This window comes from Apium graveolens, chromosome 8 (assembly GCF_009905375.1).
Source record: "Apium graveolens cultivar Ventura chromosome 8, ASM990537v1, whole genome shotgun sequence".
NCBI lineage: Eukaryota > Viridiplantae > Streptophyta > Magnoliopsida > Apiales > Apiaceae > Apium > Apium graveolens.
In genome coordinates, this window is record NC_133654.1 from 66906077 (window position 1) to 66928301 (window position 22225).

Genomic DNA, 22225 nt, shown 5'->3' on the forward strand with positions numbered 1-22225 from the left:
TGTTTATCCCTTATTTTTGAAAAACTTTGGCTTCTTTACTCTAATGTTAGAGAATTTTCTTGTTAAGTAAGCCATGGACTGATCTAACTCATCCAGTTCATCCAAGGTATAAAATTCATCCTCTTTAAGTTCAAGAATAACTTGCTTCTGTGGTTCCTTGTTCTTTTGTTCATTAATTGAAGCAACCGGAATCTGGATTTCTAGTTCATCATCAGATGATTGGCTGTCATTAACAACTAGTGCACTTGATCCATCAACAATGTGCCCCTGACCAGCTCTTAAAGATTTTCTTTGGATCATTTCCAATTCATAGGTTTTTAGAATACCATATAAAACCTCCAGTGTCATTCTGCTCAAGTCTCTCCCTTCTCTTATAGCTGAAATCTTCTGTTCTAGATGGTCAGGATGGATGAGCAAAACTTCAAGTTAACCTCCTCAGCTTCATAGTATTTGTCATGAAGCTGCAAGTCATTAATCGGCTTGTTGAATCTTTCAAAGACATCAATTATACTTTTTTTAGGTTTAGCCATGAAACCCTCATACTGAGATACCAAGATCCTCCTTTGATTTGACCTAATTTCCTCTGTTCCCTCACATAGAATTTCTATTTTCTCCCAGATCTGTTTGGTTGTGTCATGGTTGATAATGTTATTGTACATTACATTATCAAGTGACTCTATCAGAATTAGTTGCAAGCTACGATCCAGAGACTTTTTCTTTCTCAATCTCAGAGTACTTTGAGGGATCTTTAGGAGCATAATGAGCTGGGATAACCATATCTCCATCTGTAGATTACTCAACTCTTTCCATGGGAGTGAAAGGGCCATTCTTGAGAATCTGAACATATAATGGGTTGGCCATCTTCATAAACAACAACATCTTCTTTTTCCATAATATATAGTTGGCTCTATCAAAGGCTGGTATCTTGATACTGCTTAGCTTCTGTGTATTCATTCTTCCAAGATTTTTAATCTGTTTGCTTTCAGATTTTGCTCTGATACCACTTGTTAGGTAATGTGTACAACATAGGGGGTGAATGTGCTCTGGATATTTTTAAGGCTTTTTAAATGTTTGTTAATTGGTTAACAAAGCTAATTAAAAATGCAGTAATATTATGTTAGCTGAAATAAAACAGTACACACAATATTTCAAAACCCACTTAATTTTGTATTTAAATCAAGCTAGTGTTTTTCTACAAATCCTGGGTTCTTTGTAAGTAAAGAACTCAGCTTCTTCCTTGAGAGAGTTACAAGAAAAACTAGATCTGTTTGATACTCTTTAAAAGCAAAGGACCCTTATTTACTTTATAGATTAGCAAACACAGTATGCAATACGATGTACTAAACCCTACTTTAAGTTATCTATAAAGCTTTCCATTTCTGGCTTAGTGTATCTTTGCAAATCCTGTAGATCTGTGACTTTCCTTTGTCCTTTGATCTTGTACTCTTCAAACTGCTTTTGTAGAATTTTCAATCTAAGTGATTAGATTGTTTGTTGATTGATAATCTTTAATATTCAACTTGTCTGCATTTTGTACTTGAGGTTCATATCGAGATCTCCAGTTTGATCTATAGAGAACTGACATCTCGATAAGTATAATGACTTATCGAGATCTCTTAGTTCTCTATGAGTGTCTTTGACTTGTCGAAGTCTCTGAGTTCTCTATAAGTAAACTTGGCTTGTCGAGGTCTCCAAATTTCTGCATGTAGAAATGACTTGTCGATATCTCTGAGATCTCTATAAGCATTTTGACTTGTCAATATCTTTGAGATCTCTAATGAAAAAATTGACTTGGCGATATCTCCAATCTTCACATCTTCATTTTGACTTGTCGATATCCCTGAGTTCTCTAATGCAGAAATGACTTGTCGATATCTCTGAGATCTCTAATGAGAAAATTGACTTTTCGATATCTCCAATTTTCACATCTTCATTTTGACTTGTCGATATCTCTGAGTTCTCTAATGCATAAATGACTTTTCGATATCTCAGAGATCTCTATAAACATTTTGACTTGTAGATATCTCTGAGATCTCTAATGATAATTTGACTTGTCGATATCTCCAATCTTTATGTCTTCATTTGGCTTGTCAATATCTCTGAGACTTCTCTATAAGCTATTTGGGACTTCTCGATAAGTCATTCTGGAGTTCTCAAATGATTTCTCTATATGACTTGATATGTGACTTGTAGATATCTTGACTTAGAACATTTTTCCCAAAACAGATTTATTCAACTTCAAGATTCTTCATAATTTCTCTTAGGCATGATCTTATTCCAGAGTTTATTTTTAGGCTTGAGACTGTTTACAGAAAAATACTCCAGTCTGATCTTCAACATTTTTACAGACTTAAGTAATACAATACAAAATACAAATTTAGATTACCATACAACTAATTCTTAGGGCTGTCAATTTGACTTAATCTTGTTATGGTACAGGCAGGTATTGCACAACAAGCAGTGTCACATGTTACCATCTTTCCTGTTTAGTAATGACGTTTTGCACACTCATAATGAATGCCTTTTCCAAGTCTTCACCAAAAATGTTAAAGGCAATTTTGCGCACAGTTTTACAAGTGCAAATTCTTTCTTTTAGCTGTCAAGATTTTCATATTCAACAATATTGAAATCTCTCTAAGTAAAACAGAAGTTGAGTTGTAATTTCACAAACCCAGGTTGTAGCAACATTCTTGACTTACTCTAACTATTAACTTTTGAGTATTTATTTGTCTTGGTTTATTTCATTCTATAAGATTAATACATGCACAGACACAAAAATCAAACATTTTGATAACTTAGTAAAAACACGTTAAACAAAATTTAAGAGTGCAAGAATTCTGTATCCAAGTTATTTTAACACTCAATATCTAATAATATTCTACCTATCAATTGAGTCAACATGACTAACGTTATTCTACATTATCAACTGTTATTTTGGAATATTTGAATATGTTATAAAATGTATTGTTCATTGATAAATTCACACTCATCAAATACCTTATAAGAATGATATTTATATCCGTTGAACAATTACATAATTTAACTTGTATAAAAATATTCTAAATGTTGTGTTATCATCAAAACACATAATTCGTAATATTGTCTGTTACTTTTTCCATTGCATAGTTCTTATCAGCATATTGAGAGTCTATTTTTTTCTTAATAACAACAAGCTCTTGGTTGTATCAAATATTTGATAATGCATTAAATCTCTTCTATATATAATAGGAGAACAAGGGGATAATTTTAGTGAGATTTTTTATTCTTAGTGAAATGAAAGATTTGCCCATGTATCTCCTATAATAAAAAAATGTTGTTGGTGAGAATCGAACACCGTTCTATCCAATAATCCTCTCACTACAATACAACTATAATGCTATGTCTTTTATGTAAGCACTTAATATGTGTGTGTCGCTATAGAGTTAAATTTCAGTTTATTATTGCAATTCATTAAATAATATTTTATAGTCATATTTTTTATTACATATATATTGATTTAGTTAGCTATATATTTCTAAATAATTAAAGTTGCAATTAAGATAATGATTTTGGTCAATATTTAACAAATAAAGATAGTCATTATATAAAAAAATATAAATAAATTAAGATATAACACGTATTCAGTAAACAATGTAATATGTTTTTAAGTAAATGTCTTATTAAAATCTACGATAGTATATATAAGAATTAATTAACAATGTCAAATATTCGCGTTCACACTGATATGAAAAATAAATAAGTTTTTTATGCGTGTTTATTTAATTAAATTTATATAGTTCGAAAGTATATGTTATATATATTTTTAAAAAAATAGAATGCTAATTTTTTAGTAATTTAACCAAATTGACAGTAATAAATTATATAACTTAACAATTACGGGATGAATGGAGTAGTGTTAGATGTGCACATAATTCAAAAATTAATTCGATTTTTAATTTAGACTGTGTTTTTGGCTTATTTCGAACATAGCATCGAAATCTACTCTATCTTAAAAAAACACAAAATTTGAATCTTTTTCACAAATATATCAAATCTCGGTCGAATTAAAGTTCATTTTCAATTAACATGTTTAAATTATTTATTAATTGGATCGATGAGAAAATCATATCAATGAAATAAGGTGTTTGTATCAATTTACATCCACGTGGATTAATTTGTCCGAGACCTTTATAGGACGAGGTTAATAAATAATATATATCAAAATTGTAAGATTGATTTATTGTAATTTTTCGTGGACTTGACCCGATTATCGTACGATCAGGTAATACTATGGGCATTGTACTCGACCAATTTTTTTTCTATTTTCACTTTGTTTAAACAAAATATACAGTAATATTATAATTTAAACTATATGTATGTAATTTTTAAATACAGGTAAATGCGAAAGAGCAAATTTAATATTCTAATTTACATTTCATACAATTTCAAAATAAAGATGTTAATTTGTTTTAGAATTAAAAAAATATAGCAATTAAGTAATTTTGAAAACGTATTGACTTTACTGATTTTAGATAGTACCCTAATTATAAAAAAATGTAAAACATAATTTTTTTAATATAATCAAAATTATATATAAATTTAAAAGTCTTTGAATGAAACACTGAAATTCTTGCCATTGTTTGTACGGAACTGTTTCATGTTATTATAAAATTATTTTCATATTCAAAATTATAATGTATGAATGAAACTTGTATACACACTAAAATTTATGATTTGATTTATTTTATGTTAAAAATAAAAAGTGATTATATTGATCATATAAATTATCGTATTCTTTTATAATAACTTAAAGTATAAGAATTTAAGTACTAATATTTATGAATATTTTATTGATTTATAATAGCATGGCACATCAAACCAATATATATGATTATTGAATATGTATACGAAAAAAGGTGGGAATCATGCACAAAAAAATGACAATGACTAAAATAAGAATACATTAGTCTCTATAGTAAAAATAATATATAGCATAACACCAACTGTATCACACACAATAACATATTCTAAAATACATATCTCATATACAAATAATAGTAGATATGTATATATTTGTTAACTAAACCCCATTGTAAATAATTTAACAATATTATAATGACACTTCAACACGAAAAATTTATGATTAGACTAAGACATCTTCTACATCAAATACAAAATCACATTACACTCAAATATATGAACTACACAAATTTGAATAAAAATAACTTATTTGACTTAGAGATCATGTACAAACAAAATATTTGTTATCACCGGAATCATCAAGTCTACAAAAAAAATGGTAACACAATAAATCATCAATTTAGAGTCTAAATATTCATTGAACATAAACTATCTATATGCAGTGCTATTTTTTGTATATTTTTTTAATGAAATAAATTAATGTGATAAAAAAGTCTATACAAGTGTACGAGGTAAGCGAGAAACAAACTGCGCCGCAATACCTCGTTGAATTACAAATCATATCTTAAGAAAAACATATTCACTCGAGCCTGCAGTCATAACATTTTTATTCATGATCTTTTGCACTCAACTAAGAAACTCAACATCATCATATGCCAATATTTCAAATATGTCAAAAGCAAAAGGCATGGACACGTGTTGATTATTTTTGCATGCCTGATCATGTTTACGCACCTTTGTCTCAGCTGCTTTTGTAGTCGTTTGACCAACTACAAATGGTTAATTCCCAAATTCACTCAAAGGAAAAACTCCCGTAGTCCATTCCCGAACGATACATTTTTAATTAAATTATTAGGTATTTACTTTATTTATTAATTTTAAAAAAAAAATCAGGAACTTTATACGTCGAATTTCGATATATTGTTAGGCCCGTGTCTCGCACGAGGTATTATGCTAGTTAAACATAGTTGACCATAATACCTGTACACACATCCGATCTGCATTTTCAAATTTTGTCAACCCTGCGTGACTTTTGATTTTAATAAGGAGTCGTTTGGTTTGTCAAATTCTAGAATGAGTTATGAGTTTCAGTAATTATAACCTCATACATGACATTTGGTTTAGAATAAAATGATACCCATTACTCAAACCCCAAAGTATGAGTTTTTCGTACTATGGGTATGAGAATCAACTTCAATTATATTATTTTAATTTTAATTTAAATAATTAAGTATAAATGTTTAAAATCAAAATAAAACCATGAACCAAAAATATTTTAAAATTAATATATTTAATTAAATAAAAATAATTGACTTAATATTTTAAATTAAAAATGTTCATTCAAACAATCAACCAAACACATAATATCATATGTGATACCTTATCCTCGTATTACTATAACCCGATTGTTGATTACAATCCGACACCATATTTTTAAACAAACGACCCGTAAATAAACTTAAATTTTAAAAGACCGAATATAAATTAATGATTCAATCTATAGTGCATAACCTTTTATTTTTGGATAATGATAAGTGATCCGAATTTGTTTCTAAAATATTTCCCGAATAACGTGACATTTGTCAAGTTTTTAATTTGTGGACACATAAATTATGAACAATTATTTTAGAAAAATTATGAAATCATCATTTGAGAACAATTTTAATAAAATTTTGGGGACACTCCATTTTCTAATAAATCTTATTAAAAAATGGGGATGAAATCTGGGCCAACTTACAATTTTGGGTGTCGGAATTATTTTTGGCAGGGTCCTAGTTTTGAGTGAGAAGTTAAATCGAGACCCAAAGAAAATGTGACACACACCATAGTAGTAGTAGAGTGTTGCATCATGCCCAATGAGACACCAATAAATCCAGGTTGGACTTCAAAAGAATAAAAGATACCCTCCCTCCCTCCCTCCCAGTCATCACAGGGGTATATGCACCCAAAATATAACAGCCCAGCACTCACACACACACACACACACTTATAGTATTTCTTTCTTTGAATTTCCTTCACATGCCTTTCTCAACCTCACCACCATATCTACTGTAAAGACACATACATACACACACACGTATATATATATATATATATATCAATCAACCCCTCGATCCCCATTTGTATATACAATCATCATCCTCTGTATCTTTTCATAGACCCCATTCTTTAATTTATCATTAATCATGCCATCAGGTGCAAAGAAAAGAAAAGCTGCCAAGAAGAAAAAGCTTCAACAAAACCCACACTCTCATGGTATGTATGTGTTTATTTACACACACTTTATGTCTGTTTCTTGCCTTTTTTTATTTTTATTGGAGCCCCCCATGTTTATTTGTTACTTACTTTTGATCTGTCTCTATAATTCACTTGGTGGGTATCTTTTGTTTCTTTGTATTAGTTTATGGGTGGTTGCGTTTTACTCTATTTGTTTGATTTTAGGACATGGGTATAAGTTGTTTTGCTTGTTTGGATTGGTTTTGGTAGAGTTTTGTACTGTTTGTTTGTTTAGTGTTTGTTTGATTGTTTAAAGTTTGCAACTTTATTAATTTTTGATTGGTGATTTGGGTTTAAGGGTAGGTGTTGGTTTGAATAGGGTTTTGTATTGTTTGTGTGTTTAGTGTTTGTTTTGGTGGTTTGTAAAGTTTGCAACTTTATTAATTCTTGATTGGTGATTTGGGTTCGAGGGTATTTGTTGGTTTGGTTTGAATTACTGAGTTTTGAATTTTTGTGATGGATCAAATTATGGTAGGGGAAGATGTGAAACAGTTTGATGAGAAGGAGAGTGATGGTGGGGAGGTTAGTTCTCCTGCTTCTCGGGATGAGTCTGCACATTCGTTTGGGAAGGTAGAGGAGGTTGATTTGGGGAAGAGTGAAGATGGTTCGTCTGCTCAGGTAGTTGTTCCTGAGAGTGGTTCTTTGGGTAAAGGGGATGCGCCGGAAGTTGGTAGAAAGGAAGAAGGCGGTGTTCAGATTGAGTGGGAGTTGAAGTTGGAGGACGATTGCAAAAGCAAGAATATAAGTATTGAATCTGCGGAAAAGGTGCATGGTGGAGGGTCGTCAAGCAGCGAAAGTAGTAGCAGTAGTAGTTCGGACAATGAATCTCGTGATGTTGAAGACAATAATGCTGTTGTTGAAACTGGACTGGTTGTTGATACAGTTGAACCTGTTCAAACTGGACTGGTTGTCGGTACAGTTGAGCCTGTTGAAACTGGACAGGTTGTTGAGTCAATTGAGCTTGTTGAAACTTTGGCTGATGTTGTAAGTCAAGTAATCGAAAAAGTTGAAGTAGAAGAATCTGATAATAAAATAATTGAAACTGGTTCTTCTATTAAGCTTGATGATTCTATATCAGCCATTGTAAATCAAGTCAGTGATAGCATCCCGTCGAGAGAGACTGAAAATTTAGTTGCTGAAGCTGTTCAAGTTGTTGATTTAGCCAAGCCGACTGATTGTTCCTCGGAATTGGTATATGAGGTGAATGATACTGTTCAGAATGGAGAGACTCGTAACGGGGATGTTGAAACTGCCCCTTTGGTAAAATCAGAAAAGGACTCGGTGGAAGACACATTTGAAATTGAGAATGCTTTAACGGAAAATTATATTACTTCGCATCCTGTTGAACTGGATCTGCCTGGAGAGAAAGAGATACTTAAGTTGGATAATATAAATGCCGATTCCCCACAACTGGTGGATTCAGGATCGGAGAATAAGGAACTTACAACATCAGGAAAAGCAGTAACATTTTCGGATGCAAAGGATTCTGCTACTGAAGTGCAGGAAGACAAACTAGAGCTATCATACAATTCTTTTGTTGGCCCTACAAGTAACGGTGCAGTGCCTGTTCCAGATTATCAGAATCCTGAAAACTCTAGTAATCAGGTATTGACTCCTATCCCCAGAACATGCTCTTTTTTCTTTCCTTTTTTACATGAAAGGCCAACGGTCCAAATATCAGTTACTGTCCTTGTAGCTAAAATCTCAAGCCCATGAAATCATTGTATATCTTCTTTCTTTTTCTTTTTTCAGCTTTCCGTAACTTCTACACCGCAAGCAGTTCAGAAGGCTTCCATAAAGAGTTGCTGTGGATTATTTGAGTTGTTCACAAGCTCTGACAGATAATTTCAGGTAACTAGATTTTTATATGTATGTGTTTCTGAACCAAGCTTCTACTGTACTCATATGATATATCACTGCCTCCTTAGTTACTACTCGGTAGCTTTTCTTAACTAGGAGGCAGACAGACTGATGAAGGACATAAGTCCAAAACGATGATTTTAGAAATATAAACAAGAGCAAGATAAGCTTGGGCGGATTAACTGCATAAAATCTAAGCATCGCAAGGGTTTCCCAACCATAGGAGGGAGAAATAAAGATGATCGCAACACATGAACAAAAGACCAATTTAATACTCGATAATATCTCAATAATCTAGTCTAATATGATATGCGGGGATTACATCATTATTTATGGATATTGGAAATTTGGAATACCTGATGAAATGACCTAATGGACTAAGGTCGGTTAACAATTGGTATAAACAAGCGACATGCTAAATACTTTTAAGTTTTAACCCCGCTTATTAAAGCACTAATTTTTCTACCAAATATAATAAAACTATTTATTAATAAATAAAAACAAAAGATCCTTTTTATATTTATTCTCATGAGTCATGCCTCATCACAGACGTTGCACCATGTGAGATTCTTAGATGTGGCCACTGATTATTTTACTCAGAGGGAGTTCATCTCCCGTACTTTAGAATAGCTCTGCCACTAATCATTATATAACCTGAACATGAACAGTAGCACAAATTACTTTGTTGTTAAGATTTGACTGAAGAAGAGACGGGAAAATAGAGAGCATTGAGTAGAAAGATGGATGTACAGATCACCATAGATTATGTGCTCCTCCATGTAGTTTTAAGTTGGGGAAGAAGATAACTTGGTGGCAACGAAAGGAAAGATCAGTACTGAACTTCTGATTACAGTTTACTACGAGCTAGTAACTAGTTAATTGTTCGCTATGATGAGCCAAGACCTTCTGTGTTGGAGAAAAATGAACCTTTTTGCTTAAATAGTCATGGCCCTGTTTGGAAGTTAGCTTTTTGACAAAAGAATAGCTTTTTGAATCAAATTAGAGGTTTGACCAAATGAAACCTCTAATATTAGTGTTTGGCAGTTAACTTTTTGAAATAGCTTTTTGGGAGCTGCTTGTAGGAGCTTTTTGAGGTATATAATACAAAAAACTAATTGAAATATCTATTTACCAAATAGTTTTAATCTAAACAACTAAATTCAATTAGCTAGTCAAAACAGCTATTTCAAACCGCTACAACCAACACCTAATTGCCAAACAGGGCCAATGTTATTTTCTCTTATTTAAATTATCCTTATCAAATGATTGTTGGATCTCGGTACGGTATAAGTCCATGCGGGATCAAAACTTAGCTTGTTGTTAGACTGTCACAGTGTGAAATTAAATCAAAAAGTCATGTTTTACTAAGCATTTAACAGATCGGTGATGAGAGCCAACTTTCTGAAATTAATACATGGGTAAAGAATGGAGTCATCTATAATTTAAGTTTTAAAAGCAACTATTCCGTATAACTTTTTGTGGGGTAGGACCAAAACGATCTCGTTGCTATTGGAATAATGGATACTTGTTAACTTAGTTTTATCATAGAACTGTATCATGTACGTTGATCGCTACCCCTGTTAACCAACTACAATATAACTTCTGTCAATTATGAAAAATATTTGGGGATATGTGCATTCAACTTGGGCATAAATCGTTCTTTACTTTAGTCTGATTTGACCATTTATATATTGGCATTGTTAATGAATGTTGCATAACATTGTTTGTTTTTTAATGCAGAAAGAGAGGATAGAAGTGCTGGACTGTAGAATGCAAAGCATGGATCCTAGAAGTTTTTTTGCAACCTTTCTTCCCAAAAATAATTGCAGGAGCCTGACCATGCAAAAGTAATTAGGTTCTTAATTTCTTGGTCGGTTTACACAGTCCTTTTTATTTTCTTTTTATTTTTTCGGTTCTATACAGTGAGTTTCCCCTGTTCCCTTTTCTTTCTTCAATGGTTTCTGTACAAACTATATTTAGTCAACTGGGAGAATTTGGTTTGAGTGTTGAAGATGGTTTTTGAGGATTAGTCTTATATTTTGATATACTCTATAAATTTTAAGATGATATTTGATGTATTAAAATTGGTTGATGTCTACATTGAATCTCTCAGTAATGTTACCAGTTGTGGTTCTTGTTTGGTTGATAGCAATACAAATGTATAACTATGTGAAGTATTTATATTATGGACTCAAACACAGATCTAAATGCTTATTTTAATCCTAAGCAACGTAGCTTCATCATATTCAGCCAATAACGTGTTTCTTGCTTAAAATGCCAAGTTGCTAAAAGATGAACCCTTAATAGTTTGAACTTTAAAGTCTACATGTGATTGAGAAGGAAGTCTAGTTTAGATTGTGTTCATCAACAAAATGATAGTATGAACTGGTCTGGAACCTAGTCCCTGTAGGGAGTAATATATCCAGACAAGCAGGGGAACGTCACCTTGATGGATCCTTTATTACAAATATTTCCTAACATCTAGGACCCAACGAATAATTAGGTTAGATATACATATGTTTTAGTGAGTCGTTCATTTTTCATATACCTCCTGGATTTTGAATCGGTTGCAGTACACCAGAAATGTGCATATATATTCACATCAACACACATACGTAGACACACACACAAGGAGCTGATAGAAGTTTTTATGAAGAAGCTGTTATGCATGATCAATTCGACACAACTGGTAAATAAAAATTACATCTCACAAATCAGAAACAAACGGCCAGAACTTTGGCTAAATCTTTACACAACAAAGAGCAGGAGTACATAAAAAAAGAGAGTAAAGTATAGGCGCAAACAATCCATAAAATAAAAGAAATCTTGATTCAACCCTCTTGTTTATCTCCTTGTTGCAGCAGAATGGATGGCAGCTATGTATAGGATTTGAGTAGCGGAAAGAATTATGATGAACGCTTCCATTGTTCTCTGCATTAAAATTTGCAACCAGTTATTCGTATGTTTTGTCAGATACTTATACTAGCTGTTACAATTACCTAACAGAATGATAAATCTGTGACTTTACTGAACAAGAAATATTATCTTTTCACTTACTAGGCGGGCATTTCTAACGTCCAACTCAATTTCTTTGCTGGCAAAGCTACACAAACGATGGTACATTGATTAAAACAAATTTAAAGTTGTATGTTCATATCTTAAAAGTGTGCTCGGGTGTGTGTTTTTAAAACGTAGACTGAAGTATTACCCCATGGCAAGGACAGTAAGAGCCCAAGAAATTGTAGCAGCAGAAGCAGCTGAAGGCAAGCTATCGTGATTCCAGAACCGGACATGATTGAATCCGGAGATAACAGATGCTACCCCAACAACACCGGCTAGCAAAGAAAACGTTACGAAGAAACCAGTTGCAGCATTTCCCATAGGGAAATAAATTGGTGAAAAATGAGCTGGAAGATCAAATCCTGGACCTGTTAAGCGCAAATAATGTGGTTAGCATACTAATCAAGCAGCCCTCTGTGTGTGTGTGCTCGATGTTAAAGATATACCTATGATGAAACCATGATCAATAGCTCTGTTCATTGCCCATCCGCCAATGCCTAAAATTATAACGAACATGCAGAAGTTGAGGACTAAAAGAAGCGTCGCAACAGGTTTCATCTGTTCCCCTGCCATTTCACGATACTGCTGAGAATCTTGAAAGTTTGTAGTAAAGAATTAGAGGATAATGTATGAGGATGTAGAAGTACCAATGCATGTTATGCGTGTAGGAGTTCATCTTATATATGGTCTGTATTGGCTATGATACAATGTTTTTGATTCCTTCCTTGTGTTTGCAGGGGCTGTAAAGACATGGATGATGCTTCAAATTGAGGGCAAGACAATGTAGGGATACCATAACAGATACTTTATTGTAAATTATCTTTCCTTTTCTTTTCTTAACTTGATGGTACATGCTTTGTTGGGGCTATGAACTACTTCACCGATTGGTTCTTTCTTGCGGGAAGGTCTATATTCTTTGCCAACAGGAAACAAGTTGATGTATCTGTTGTTTACTTTATAAATTATCTTTCCTGTTCTTGACGATAGAATCTCACAACTGTTATGACAACTGTTTGGATGCATTTCAATGGGTGAATATAGTTCTATGACTTGCTGTTTCAAGCAAAGATTACTACCTGACTTGCGAGTTCAATATATTCCCTTGGATAGTCACCTCTCTGAATGACAACGAGTTCGAAAACAGAGCTTAGTTGCATTGAACCAAGTTCAATATAGTTTTGACTTGTGATTTTTAAGATATAAAGCCTCTAGGTAGTTTGCATTGCACGCAATGTATTCGTAGGTACAATATTGTACAACGCACATTTTTAACCAGAGAAATACCTTCACACAAAACATACCTCTTGGCCCTAAAATGATAGTAGCATCTATTGAAACAAAAGCATTTTTGCAGAGCAAGATAAAAAGGCAAATCATTACTTAAACATTTTAGTGTCAAGTCTTCTAGTTCCTTCTAAAGTATTTACAAAGAAATGAACATCTCAGATGCTCTCAAGAATATCAGCCCGCCATGATATATTTGCATTTTAATAAAGAAACAAAAGCATAATAGAACAAGCTAATCCATGAACATCCCCAAAACTGAGTCAAAACAAAGCTCAAATATTTAAGAGTACACAAGCATAGGTTGTTTGTTTTGAAGTGAAACCAACAATGTTTTCCAACTGAAGCTACCAAAAATTTAACATAATTAGAGAATCTTTTCAAAAGCATCAAGATAAATGATAAAGTTCACTACTAGTAAAAGTAATGCTGAACTTCTTAGGGCGTCACACTCATTCATCTTCCTGGCTACGGAGCCTAGCAAGCTTGTTGGTAACCACAATATCAAGTTGGGCAGCTCTCTCAACAATTTCCTTCCTCTTTTTGGTTGATACATTATGGGCAATCTCTGCACAGTATTTTCTGCAAAACATAGTAGAACACAGTAAATTAAAAGGGTAAATGGCTAGTAACAAAAAAAACTTGATTAAACACATGCAACACTTTACCTGTTGTGCATCATCAAGAGTTCAAGATCCTTAGAGTTGTGTACAACAAACTTCTTGAAACCATTAGGAAGATAGTGACGGGTCTTCTTGTCTGAGCCATAACCGATATTAGGCATCAGTGTGACTCCCTTAAACTTCCTCCTAACACGGGAGTCAATACCCTTTGGCCTACGCCAGTTTGGCTGTCATAAGATAAATAATCAAGTTAATATTGAATGCAACACAACATATTAGCATACAAAATACCCTGTTAAGAAACCATAAACTAGGCTTTATAATACTGTAGCAAGAATTAGTGTAGAAAGTAAAATATCCAGAAAACATCATATGTGTACATGGCCTGAAAAACGAAAAGCCTATACGTAAGAAATAACTGTACACATTATATTTCACCAAAGCAAAAGACCCAACACCAATATCTTGTACGAGTACATTATAAAAAAGACAAACCAACCAAAAGAAATATATAAATATACTGATCTATGCAGTCTCAGTCGAAAGATGGTGAATTGTTTATGATAATCACTGACAATCAGGATAATATACAATCTTCATCATAGACTGCAAGACCAACAAAATACAACCATTCGGTAATATAACTAACCACTGCATATTAACTAACTAAATCAAAACAATTAAACGAAAGAATCGGAGATCAGATGGTAGTGCATGTTTATAATCATCATATAAATGCAGATTATATGGATAGGTATCCTCACATCTCCTCAAAAATTCCACATTCAACTTGTGCTAGTTAAAAAAATCTTGGGGCAGATTTTAATTAAACAATTAAAATAAAAAAACATATTCTAATTTAAGTAATCAGATATTGAAAAAAATGTCTATCACCATATTACATCAAGAGATGCAAGTTAGACTGGGGTGACAATACTACTCATCATATTCCTTGCCAAAACAATGCCAAATAGTTAACCACGAGGCATTTTCTCATTCTAGTACAAATAACAAACTAAACTTAAATAAACAACAAATAAACACTAAACATTTAAGTCTGCATATATAAATCAAGCTCAAAAGAGTCGAAAACAAATTATAATTCATTAATAAAAACACACTCATATCTTTAGCTACAAATTCAAACTACAAATAATTAGAGCAAATTTTTAAAATACATATATCAATTTCATTTTAACTAAATCAAATACCGTAAGTATTATAATCAAAAGTTAATCTAACAAACAATACATACAGGATCTAACAAACATATATCATTTCAAAAAATAATAAAATTACACAAACATTGAACAGAATAACCTCTAGATTAATCACAATTAAAAATAAAATAAAAAAACTAAATAAATCAATTAAAAAAGAGGTGAATAAAAGAAGAACCTTGACGGTGACGAGACGGTCGCTCCATGGCCTCTTGAACTTCTTGACTCTCTTCTTGACGATCTTCTTCGTCAACATTGGAACCGCCATGACTCTACTTTCACTCTCTTACCTGTTGATTATAACAACAAAATGAAGAGTGAGAAATTATAGATACAGATATTTTGTGTGTATAGTTATAGAGAGATAGAGTTGCGTGGAAGCATACCTAGGGTTTACAGCGGCTGAGAGGAATTAGAGGGCTTTGGATGATTTTATAAAGCACCAGGCCTTATTTTGTAGTGTAGGGTTTTGTTTTTGTTATCGTTTTTAGTTTTCTGGGCTTTTAGTTTGGGCTTTCTTTGGGCTCTTGTTTTGGGTTGATAAGACTGTCCTCGATTCATAAAACAATGGTTAATCTGAACCATATTTTCTCAACGATTAGATAGATGAATGAGTAAATAATCTGAATCATGAATCAACGATGTTGTTTGATAAATGTAACAAATCAAACCTCCTGAATGCCAAATTTTTATTTATTTTATTATTAATATCAGCTTTATGACTTATTTTTTAAATTTAATTATTTTTTATCAAAAAATATATTACTTTTCAAAACATAATGAATTAATTTTTTTTTGATATATAAATATTGTCATTCAAATTGTTTTAACGAGAACTTTTTTGGTGGATTATCTGTTTCATACATTAAGATTTTATTATATTAACGTCCGGAGGTAATTTGCGTATCTTTTGGTTAGATGATGAATTTTGTGAATGAAAAATATACTCTTATTATATTTCGAAATGAGAATAAGGATCCTAAGGTAGAGCTCAGGATTTTTTTCAGAGGTAGTGATTAATTTGTGCATAGTATATACATTACCTAATTATGTACTTTGCTAATTTTAAAATAATAAATAAATATTTCATAATCAATATCTAAATCTATATTTTTACGTGTCTTAATTATGATCTCAGGAAAATAATTGTTTCTACGAACTCATAATGGTCGTTTTCGGTTTGAGTAATTCAATTTCAAATGCTAGTGGTCACGGTGTTGCGTGACGGAATTGCAAATAATCATGTACACGGGCTTAAATTAATTCACGAGCTATTATTTTTTTGGTGTCATTTAGCTCATAAAATGCATGTCAAGTATTATTTGGTGCCGGTCTTTTTTTTGAAGAAAGAGATACTTCATTAAATCATCAAGTTTCCGACAATATTGTCTCCAACAAAAAGTCTAGAGGAGATGGAAATATCCCGAAACTATTTAATTCACAAGGAACTCTAGCCATGTTATAAGCTACCTTGTTAGCTACGTTTCTAATAAAACTAAGAGAGAATCGTTATTACACTTCAAAATTTCCACACACTACTGCACTATATCACCAACCTCAAAGAGGTTCAGAGGTTCTCTCGACCATGTTGCATTGCTTGGATACTAAGAAGTGAATCACTCTTAACAACTACCTTACCAGGTACAGTATCTCTGGCCCATAGTAATGCTTCGATGATGCATGTAAGCTCTGCTTCCAAGTCCGAAAATGCTCCAACTCCCTTCATAACTTTCCCTAATTCATGCTGGCCTAGATGGTTTCTAAGAACCATACCCATGGAGAATGAGTTCTGTCCTACCACAATAGCAGCATCGACATTAATTTTAAAACTTCTAGCTTCTTGAGACTGTCATCTTCGATGATTCAGTTGTCTGCTCCCATTTTCATTTGTTGCATCAGGTGATCTTTTGTTAGCTGTTTGCCAGTCCAGAATTTGCTTCTTACTCCAGACCATAATCGCTTTCGGGGTCATAGTTTTGCCTTCAAAGATACTTTTGTTCCTTATGAACCAAATACCCCACAGAACTTGTGAAATTTTTATAAGCTCCCATTTAGACCCCTATGTTAATTTTTGTAGGAGCCAATCATGACTGCTTTCTATGTCCCAATCATCAATATTAATACCAACTTATTGCCAGTAACTTTTCGCAAAAGGGCATTCAAAAAATAAGTGTCGTAGATGTTCGACTTCCCCAGTGCACATATTACAAATTATTGAGGTTAGCACACCCCTTCCTCTTAATAAGTTTGTAACTGGCAGGGTATTGCGGCAAAATCTCCATAGGAACACTCTGATTTTATGGGGGATTTCCAATTTTCAGAGAACACTCCAACCTTTAGATTGTTGAACTTCTGCCATAGTTGCTTGATTCTGACACCACTGATAATACCCAGATTTCACCGTATACTTTCCATTCTTTGAATGGAGCCGGGCCACCCTGTTTCTAGTACCTCCCTGCGGAATTCGGGTTCTTAGAATAACATCAATATCCTCGCTGCTAAGATACATTCGTAACTTATTTTCATCCCATTCCTTGGTATGTTTATGGAAGAAATCACATACTCTCAACTGCATGGCCTCATCAGACGTTTGATTTTTATCCACACAAAAATCTTGCTTCGATCTCAACCATTTGTCACTGTCAATATTAATATCTTTTCCATCACCTACTACCCATCTCAAACCTTTCTTTATCTCTTCTTTTGCCTCCCAAATCCCATACCAAGTGTAGCCAACGCCATCTCTTCTTTACGCTTGAAGAAAATGATTATCTGGGTAGTATTTAGCTTTTAGAACTCTAGATTTTAACGAATACCATGAATATCTCTCAATCCCAGACCTCCATTGTTCTTCAACATACACATTTTATTCCACCCAACCATCGAATACCTTTCCTGCTGGAGGAGCTAGATTGCCACCAAAAACCATTCATCACTCATTAAATTTCCTGACATAGTGATTTAGACAGCATAAAGCATGACATTGCATAACTTGGTATAGATTGAATCACATTCTTTAACATAACTAGCTTGCCTGCTCTAGAGAGAAGTCTAGAGCTCCATCCTTCGATTCTTTGAATCACCTTCTCTTTTAAATATCTAAACAATGTTTTCTTCGATCTTCCAATTAGAGAGGGAAGTTGTAAGTATTTACTATCTCCAATGTCTTTGTAAACACCTATAACATCTTTGATCTCACCTTGCTTATCTCTCCTTACGTTCGAACTAAAGAAAATGGTAGATTTTTGATAGTTGATAGCTTGGCCAGAGTAGCTCTCATAGTCAATTAACAAGGACTTCACTGCTAATGCTTCTTCTTTGGTTGCTTTGAAAAAAAGAAAGTTGTCATCAACAAATAATAAATGGGTTATTGCTGGTGCAGAACTACAGATATGATACCCATTTGTTGTGCAAGACATGCCTGTAAATTAACAAGACTAAGACAATTTGTCAACCCTAAGTAAGTTGTATTGTTATCTTAATTTATATTTTGTACTTGTAACACATAAAGTTTATAAAAATGGCAAAGGAGCAGACTGAAGTCTTTTTCTATAAACAGTGTCAAGCCTAAGAATTCTATCTGGAAGACGATTAAGAAGATCTTGCCTCAGAAGAATTATGAAGAAGCTTGGAGTAGAATAAATCTGTTTTAGAAAAAATATTCTAAGTCAAGATCTCTACAAGTCACAAATTTGGTGTTATAGAGAAGTCATTCGAGAACTCCAGAATGACTTATAGAGAACTCAGGAAAGCTTATAGAGAACTCAGAGATATCGACAAGCCAAATTGAAGACATGAAGATTGGAGATATCGACAAGTCATTTCTTTACTAGAGAACTCAGAGTTATCGACAAGTCAACATTCATTAGAGAACTCTGAGTTATCGATAAGTCAAATTCCACTAGAAAACTCAGAGATATCGATAAGTCAAAATTCACTAGAGAACTCTGAGATATCGACAAGTCAAGAAGTCACTAGAGAACTCAGAGATATCGATAAGTCAACGTGAAGATATAAAGACTAGAGATCTCGACAAGTCAAATTCTCTTATAGAGAACTGAGAGACCTCTACAAGCCAAATTATCTATAGAGTACTAGAGATCTCGTTAAGCCAATATACTTATCGAGATGTCAAGTTCTTTATAGTCCAAACCGGAGATCTCGAGGTAAAATCTCAAAGTACAAAATTGCAGATCAGTTCAATATCCAGGATTAACAATCAACAAACAATCCAACCAGCTGGATTGACAAGTCTACAAAAAGCATCTTGAAGAGAGTGCAAGATCAATGGTGAAGATTAACTGACAGAGGAATATCAAAGTTAACACAGTGTGCAAAGATATGCTAAGCCAGAAATGGAAGATATACTTTTCCTAAAATGGAAATGACAAGTGACAGTTTACCAAAGTAAAAAGTATGTCTTATTATACACTGTGTAAACCAGAAGTTAACTGAGTTATAAAGTTAACACTGGTCCTTTGTTTAGTAGTAACAATTAAGAAAGAAATTCTGGTAACTCTCTCGAGTAGAAGCTAAGCTCTTTATCAACAAAGAGTGTTAGTCGCTAAACACGCGCTAATAATATACGCAAGTATACGAGTTCGCAAGTAGTATAGAATCTTTTCTAGTTCGTTCCCACAGAGACTGGATTTGGTTGACTAATTAAATTATACACTTATACACCGATGATATGGTTATTATTCAATGCTAAGACGAATAACAAATTGAGGTTGTTTATAACTAAGAATTAAACTAACAATTATAACTAACAGGATAAGATTGACTGAATTAATATATATGACAAACATGGGATTCTAACTTCATTAAATACTTTATTCATTAGTCTTATTATTCTCAACCTTAGCATGCAATGGTGATGACACTAATCAGATAACACGAAACTAATAACCGCCAACTTTCGTTGCACGATTACCATACTACCAGACATCCACAAAAGAGATATAAGCTGAATAAACACCAATAATATTGAGACCCTATATGTCTATAGAATTTGACAACATAACGGTTTAAGTACAAGTTATCTATCTTGATTACATAGGGCAAGTAAGATGGTTAAAATTACCTACGAATCATGCATAACAATACATGAACCTATGCTAGCATGGCAAGTTCTAAATCCTTAAATTCTCTTTCGCTTCATTAAGAATTAACACACTATCTTATAAGTTCGCGACGCTCATAAGACGAATACGCACAACCAATACTAGGCTATCATACAATCACCACATACTAAGGCATCAAAAAAATTTAACTAAAAAAATCCATAAATAAATCCGCTAGAACCCCACGATAACGATTAGCCCATAATCGGACTCATCATCAGCGTGGGTTCCGATGAAAGCATGGTATAACAAATGTAGTCCTTATAACGAATAAACAAACCAAGTATAAAACAAGATTAAGGTTCACAAATAAGAAAACTAGCATCCAAGTTACAACTTAGAACAAAGATTCACAAGTAAAAACAAGATCTTCTTCGTCTTCGTTGAATTATGCTAAACGGTCTTCTTACGGCTCTCCTTGATATGTCTTTGGCTTGATATATTATTAAAAATGACCTAAAGTTGTTTATATAGCAGCCCCATGCAGTTTAGAATTTTTTCTCTCAGAAACCAAGTGGAAACAGGATTCTGCCATCCCGACACGGCGCGGGCGCGCGCTTGATCAGCGCGGGCGCGCTAGCTTTCTGTACTTTGGGCGCGGGCGCGCGCTTGATCAACGCGGGCGCGCTGGGCTTCTGCCAGAAATCAAATTCTTCATTTTTCTTGCAGATTTGAGCTGGCTTTCAATGAGCTTTTATTCCAACACCACCTTGACACCAAATTAGCACCAAAACAATGTTAATTCACCTGATTACCTAGATAATGCCTGAAATGCAAAAATATTAGAAAACACATTAAAACACTTAACAACTTGAGTACAAATGCATCAATTTAAAGCTTATTAGAGCATAATAAAGTGTCATAAATGCCACTCAACATACCCCCAAACTTGAATCGATGCTTGCAACTCAACATTATAAAGTACCAAATGGACAAGTGAAAGTAGTTTTCTCCTGATCCTCTGGAGCGATACAAATCTGATTGTAACCCGAATAGCCATCCAGAAGACAGTAGTACTCGTGACCAGCTAACCTGTCGAGCATCTGGTCAATGAAAGGCAGAGGGAAGTGATCCTTCCTAGTGGCCTTATTCAGTTTCCTGTAGTCCATACAAACTCTCCATCCCGTGACTGTTCGAGTAGGAATGAGCTCATTCTTCTCATTTGCTACCACAGTAATACCACCTTTCTTTGGCACACATTGAACTGGGCTCACCCATGAACTGTCAGAAATAGGATAGATGATCCCTGCATCTAACCATTTAAGAATTTCTTTCTTCACTACTTCCTTCATGATCGGATTAAGTCTTCGTTGCTGCTCAACCGTAGGCTTACTACCTTCCTCTAACAGAATTTTATGTATACAATAAGAAGGGCTGATTCCCTTGATATCTGCTATAGTCCAGCCAATTGCCGATTTGAACTCTCTTAGAATCCTCATAAGCTTTTCCTCATCACTACTTGAAAGGTCAGATGCGATAATAACAGGAAAAGTAGATGCATCACCTAAAAATGCATACATCAAATGCTCAGGTAAAGGCTTAAGCTCAGGAGTGGGAGCTTCCTCAATATATGGCTTGAGGCGTTGATGAGCTTTGTTCAATTCCTCTATTTCAAGAGATTCAAGAGGCATATCAATCTTCCTTTTCCAGGGAGAAGCATTAAAATATTACAATTGTTCTTCACCTTCGTCATCTTCACTATCGGAATTTCCCAATTAGGCTTTCTCTAAGGCATCCGACCTTAGTAATTGATCAAGTTCTGAAGTAACCACAGAATCAACCAACTCCACTTTTAGGCACTCCTCATTTTCCGTAGGAAATTTCATAGCATTGAACACATTAAAAGTTACATCCTGATCCAGCACTCGCATTGTGAGCT

The 22225-nt window shown here is 33.5% G+C and overlaps 3 protein-coding genes and 3 non-coding genes across 6 annotated transcripts; 1 reads left to right on the forward strand and 5 right to left on the reverse strand.

The window, feature by feature from the left end:
* The first annotated feature begins 6812 nt into the window (after positions 1-6812).
* LOC141677138 (uncharacterized) lies at positions 6813-11136 on the forward strand. The gene is made up of 4 exons (XM_074482901.1): positions 6813-7155; positions 7652-8781; positions 8929-9027; positions 10777-11136. Exons 1-3 carry the CDS (start codon positions 7086-7088, stop codon positions 9019-9021), a joined length of 1293 nt encoding a protein of 430 aa, XP_074339002.1. The 5' UTR covers positions 6813-7085; the 3' UTR covers positions 9022-9027; positions 10777-11136.
* A 614-nt stretch (positions 11137-11750) lies between these two features.
* LOC141677139 (membrane protein PM19L-like) lies at positions 11751-12738 on the reverse strand. Its single transcript, XM_074482903.1, has 4 exons — positions 12543-12738; positions 12245-12464; positions 12094-12139; positions 11751-11967 (listed from the first exon to the last, which is right to left on the reverse strand). The coding sequence occupies exons 1-4, from the start codon at positions 12667-12669 to the stop codon at positions 11881-11883; spliced, it is 480 nt and encodes a 159-aa protein (XP_074339004.1). The 5' UTR covers positions 12670-12738; the 3' UTR covers positions 11751-11880.
* Positions 12739-13603: 865 nt separating this feature from the next.
* Positions 13604-15732, reverse strand: LOC141678702 (large ribosomal subunit protein eL32z-like). Its single transcript, XM_074485064.1, has 4 exons — positions 15610-15732; positions 15402-15513; positions 14049-14230; positions 13604-13962 (listed from the first exon to the last, which is right to left on the reverse strand). The coding sequence occupies exons 2-4, from the start codon at positions 15489-15491 to the stop codon at positions 13833-13835; spliced, it is 402 nt and encodes a 133-aa protein (XP_074341165.1). The 5' UTR covers positions 15492-15513; positions 15610-15732; the 3' UTR covers positions 13604-13832.
* LOC141681885 (small nucleolar RNA Z196/R39/R59 family) lies at positions 14532-14614 on the reverse strand. The gene has a single exon (XR_012559304.1). It is a non-coding gene; the product is annotated as a small nucleolar RNA Z196/R39/R59 family (small nucleolar RNA).
* Positions 14698-14774, reverse strand: LOC141681884 (small nucleolar RNA Z195/SNORD33/SNORD32 family). Its single transcript, XR_012559303.1, has one exon. It is a non-coding gene; the product is annotated as a small nucleolar RNA Z195/SNORD33/SNORD32 family (small nucleolar RNA).
* LOC141681900 (small nucleolar RNA U31b) lies at positions 14868-14954 on the reverse strand. Its single transcript, XR_012559319.1, has one exon. It is a non-coding gene; the product is annotated as a small nucleolar RNA U31b (small nucleolar RNA).
* Positions 15733-22225: the final 6493 nt, after the last annotated feature.

What these genes read in the sequence shown, in the direction of transcription:
- LOC141677138 (XM_074482901.1), top strand. Translation starts at nt 7,086, where the DNA reads ATGCCATCAGGTGCAAAGAAAAGAAAAGCTGCCAAGAAGAAAAAGCTT. An exon ending in ACAAAACCCACACTCTCATG is followed by an intron (nt 7,156 to 7,651) that starts GTATGTATGTGT and finishes AAATTATGGTAG; the next exon opens with GGGAAGATGTGAAACAGTTT. An exon ending in CTGAAAACTCTAGTAATCAG is followed by an intron (nt 8,782 to 8,928) that starts GTATTGACTCCT and finishes TTCTTTTTTCAG; the next exon opens with CTTTCCGTAACTTCTACACC.
- LOC141677139 (XM_074482903.1), bottom strand. Translation starts at nt 12,669, where the DNA reads ATGGCAGGGGAACAGATGAAACCTGTTGCGACGCTTCTTTTAGTCCTC. An exon ending in TGATCATGGTTTCATCATAG is followed by an intron (nt 12,465 to 12,542) that starts GTATATCTTTAA and finishes TGCGCTTAACAG; the next exon opens with GTCCAGGATTTGATCTTCCA. An exon ending in CTTACTGTCCTTGCCATGGG is followed by an intron (nt 12,140 to 12,244) that starts GTAATACTTCAG and finishes TCGTTTGTGTAG; the next exon opens with CTTTGCCAGCAAAGAAATTG.
- LOC141678702 (XM_074485064.1), bottom strand. Translation starts at nt 15,491, where the DNA reads ATGGCGGTTCCAATGTTGACGAAGAAGATCGTCAAGAAGAGAGTCAAG. An exon ending in ACCGTCTCGTCACCGTCAAG is followed by an intron (nt 14,231 to 15,401) that starts GTTCTTCTTTTA and finishes ATCTTATGACAG; the next exon opens with CCAAACTGGCGTAGGCCAAA. An exon ending in CTCTTGATGATGCACAACAG is followed by an intron (nt 13,963 to 14,048) that starts GTAAAGTGTTGC and finishes TATGTTTTGCAG; the next exon opens with AAAATACTGTGCAGAGATTG.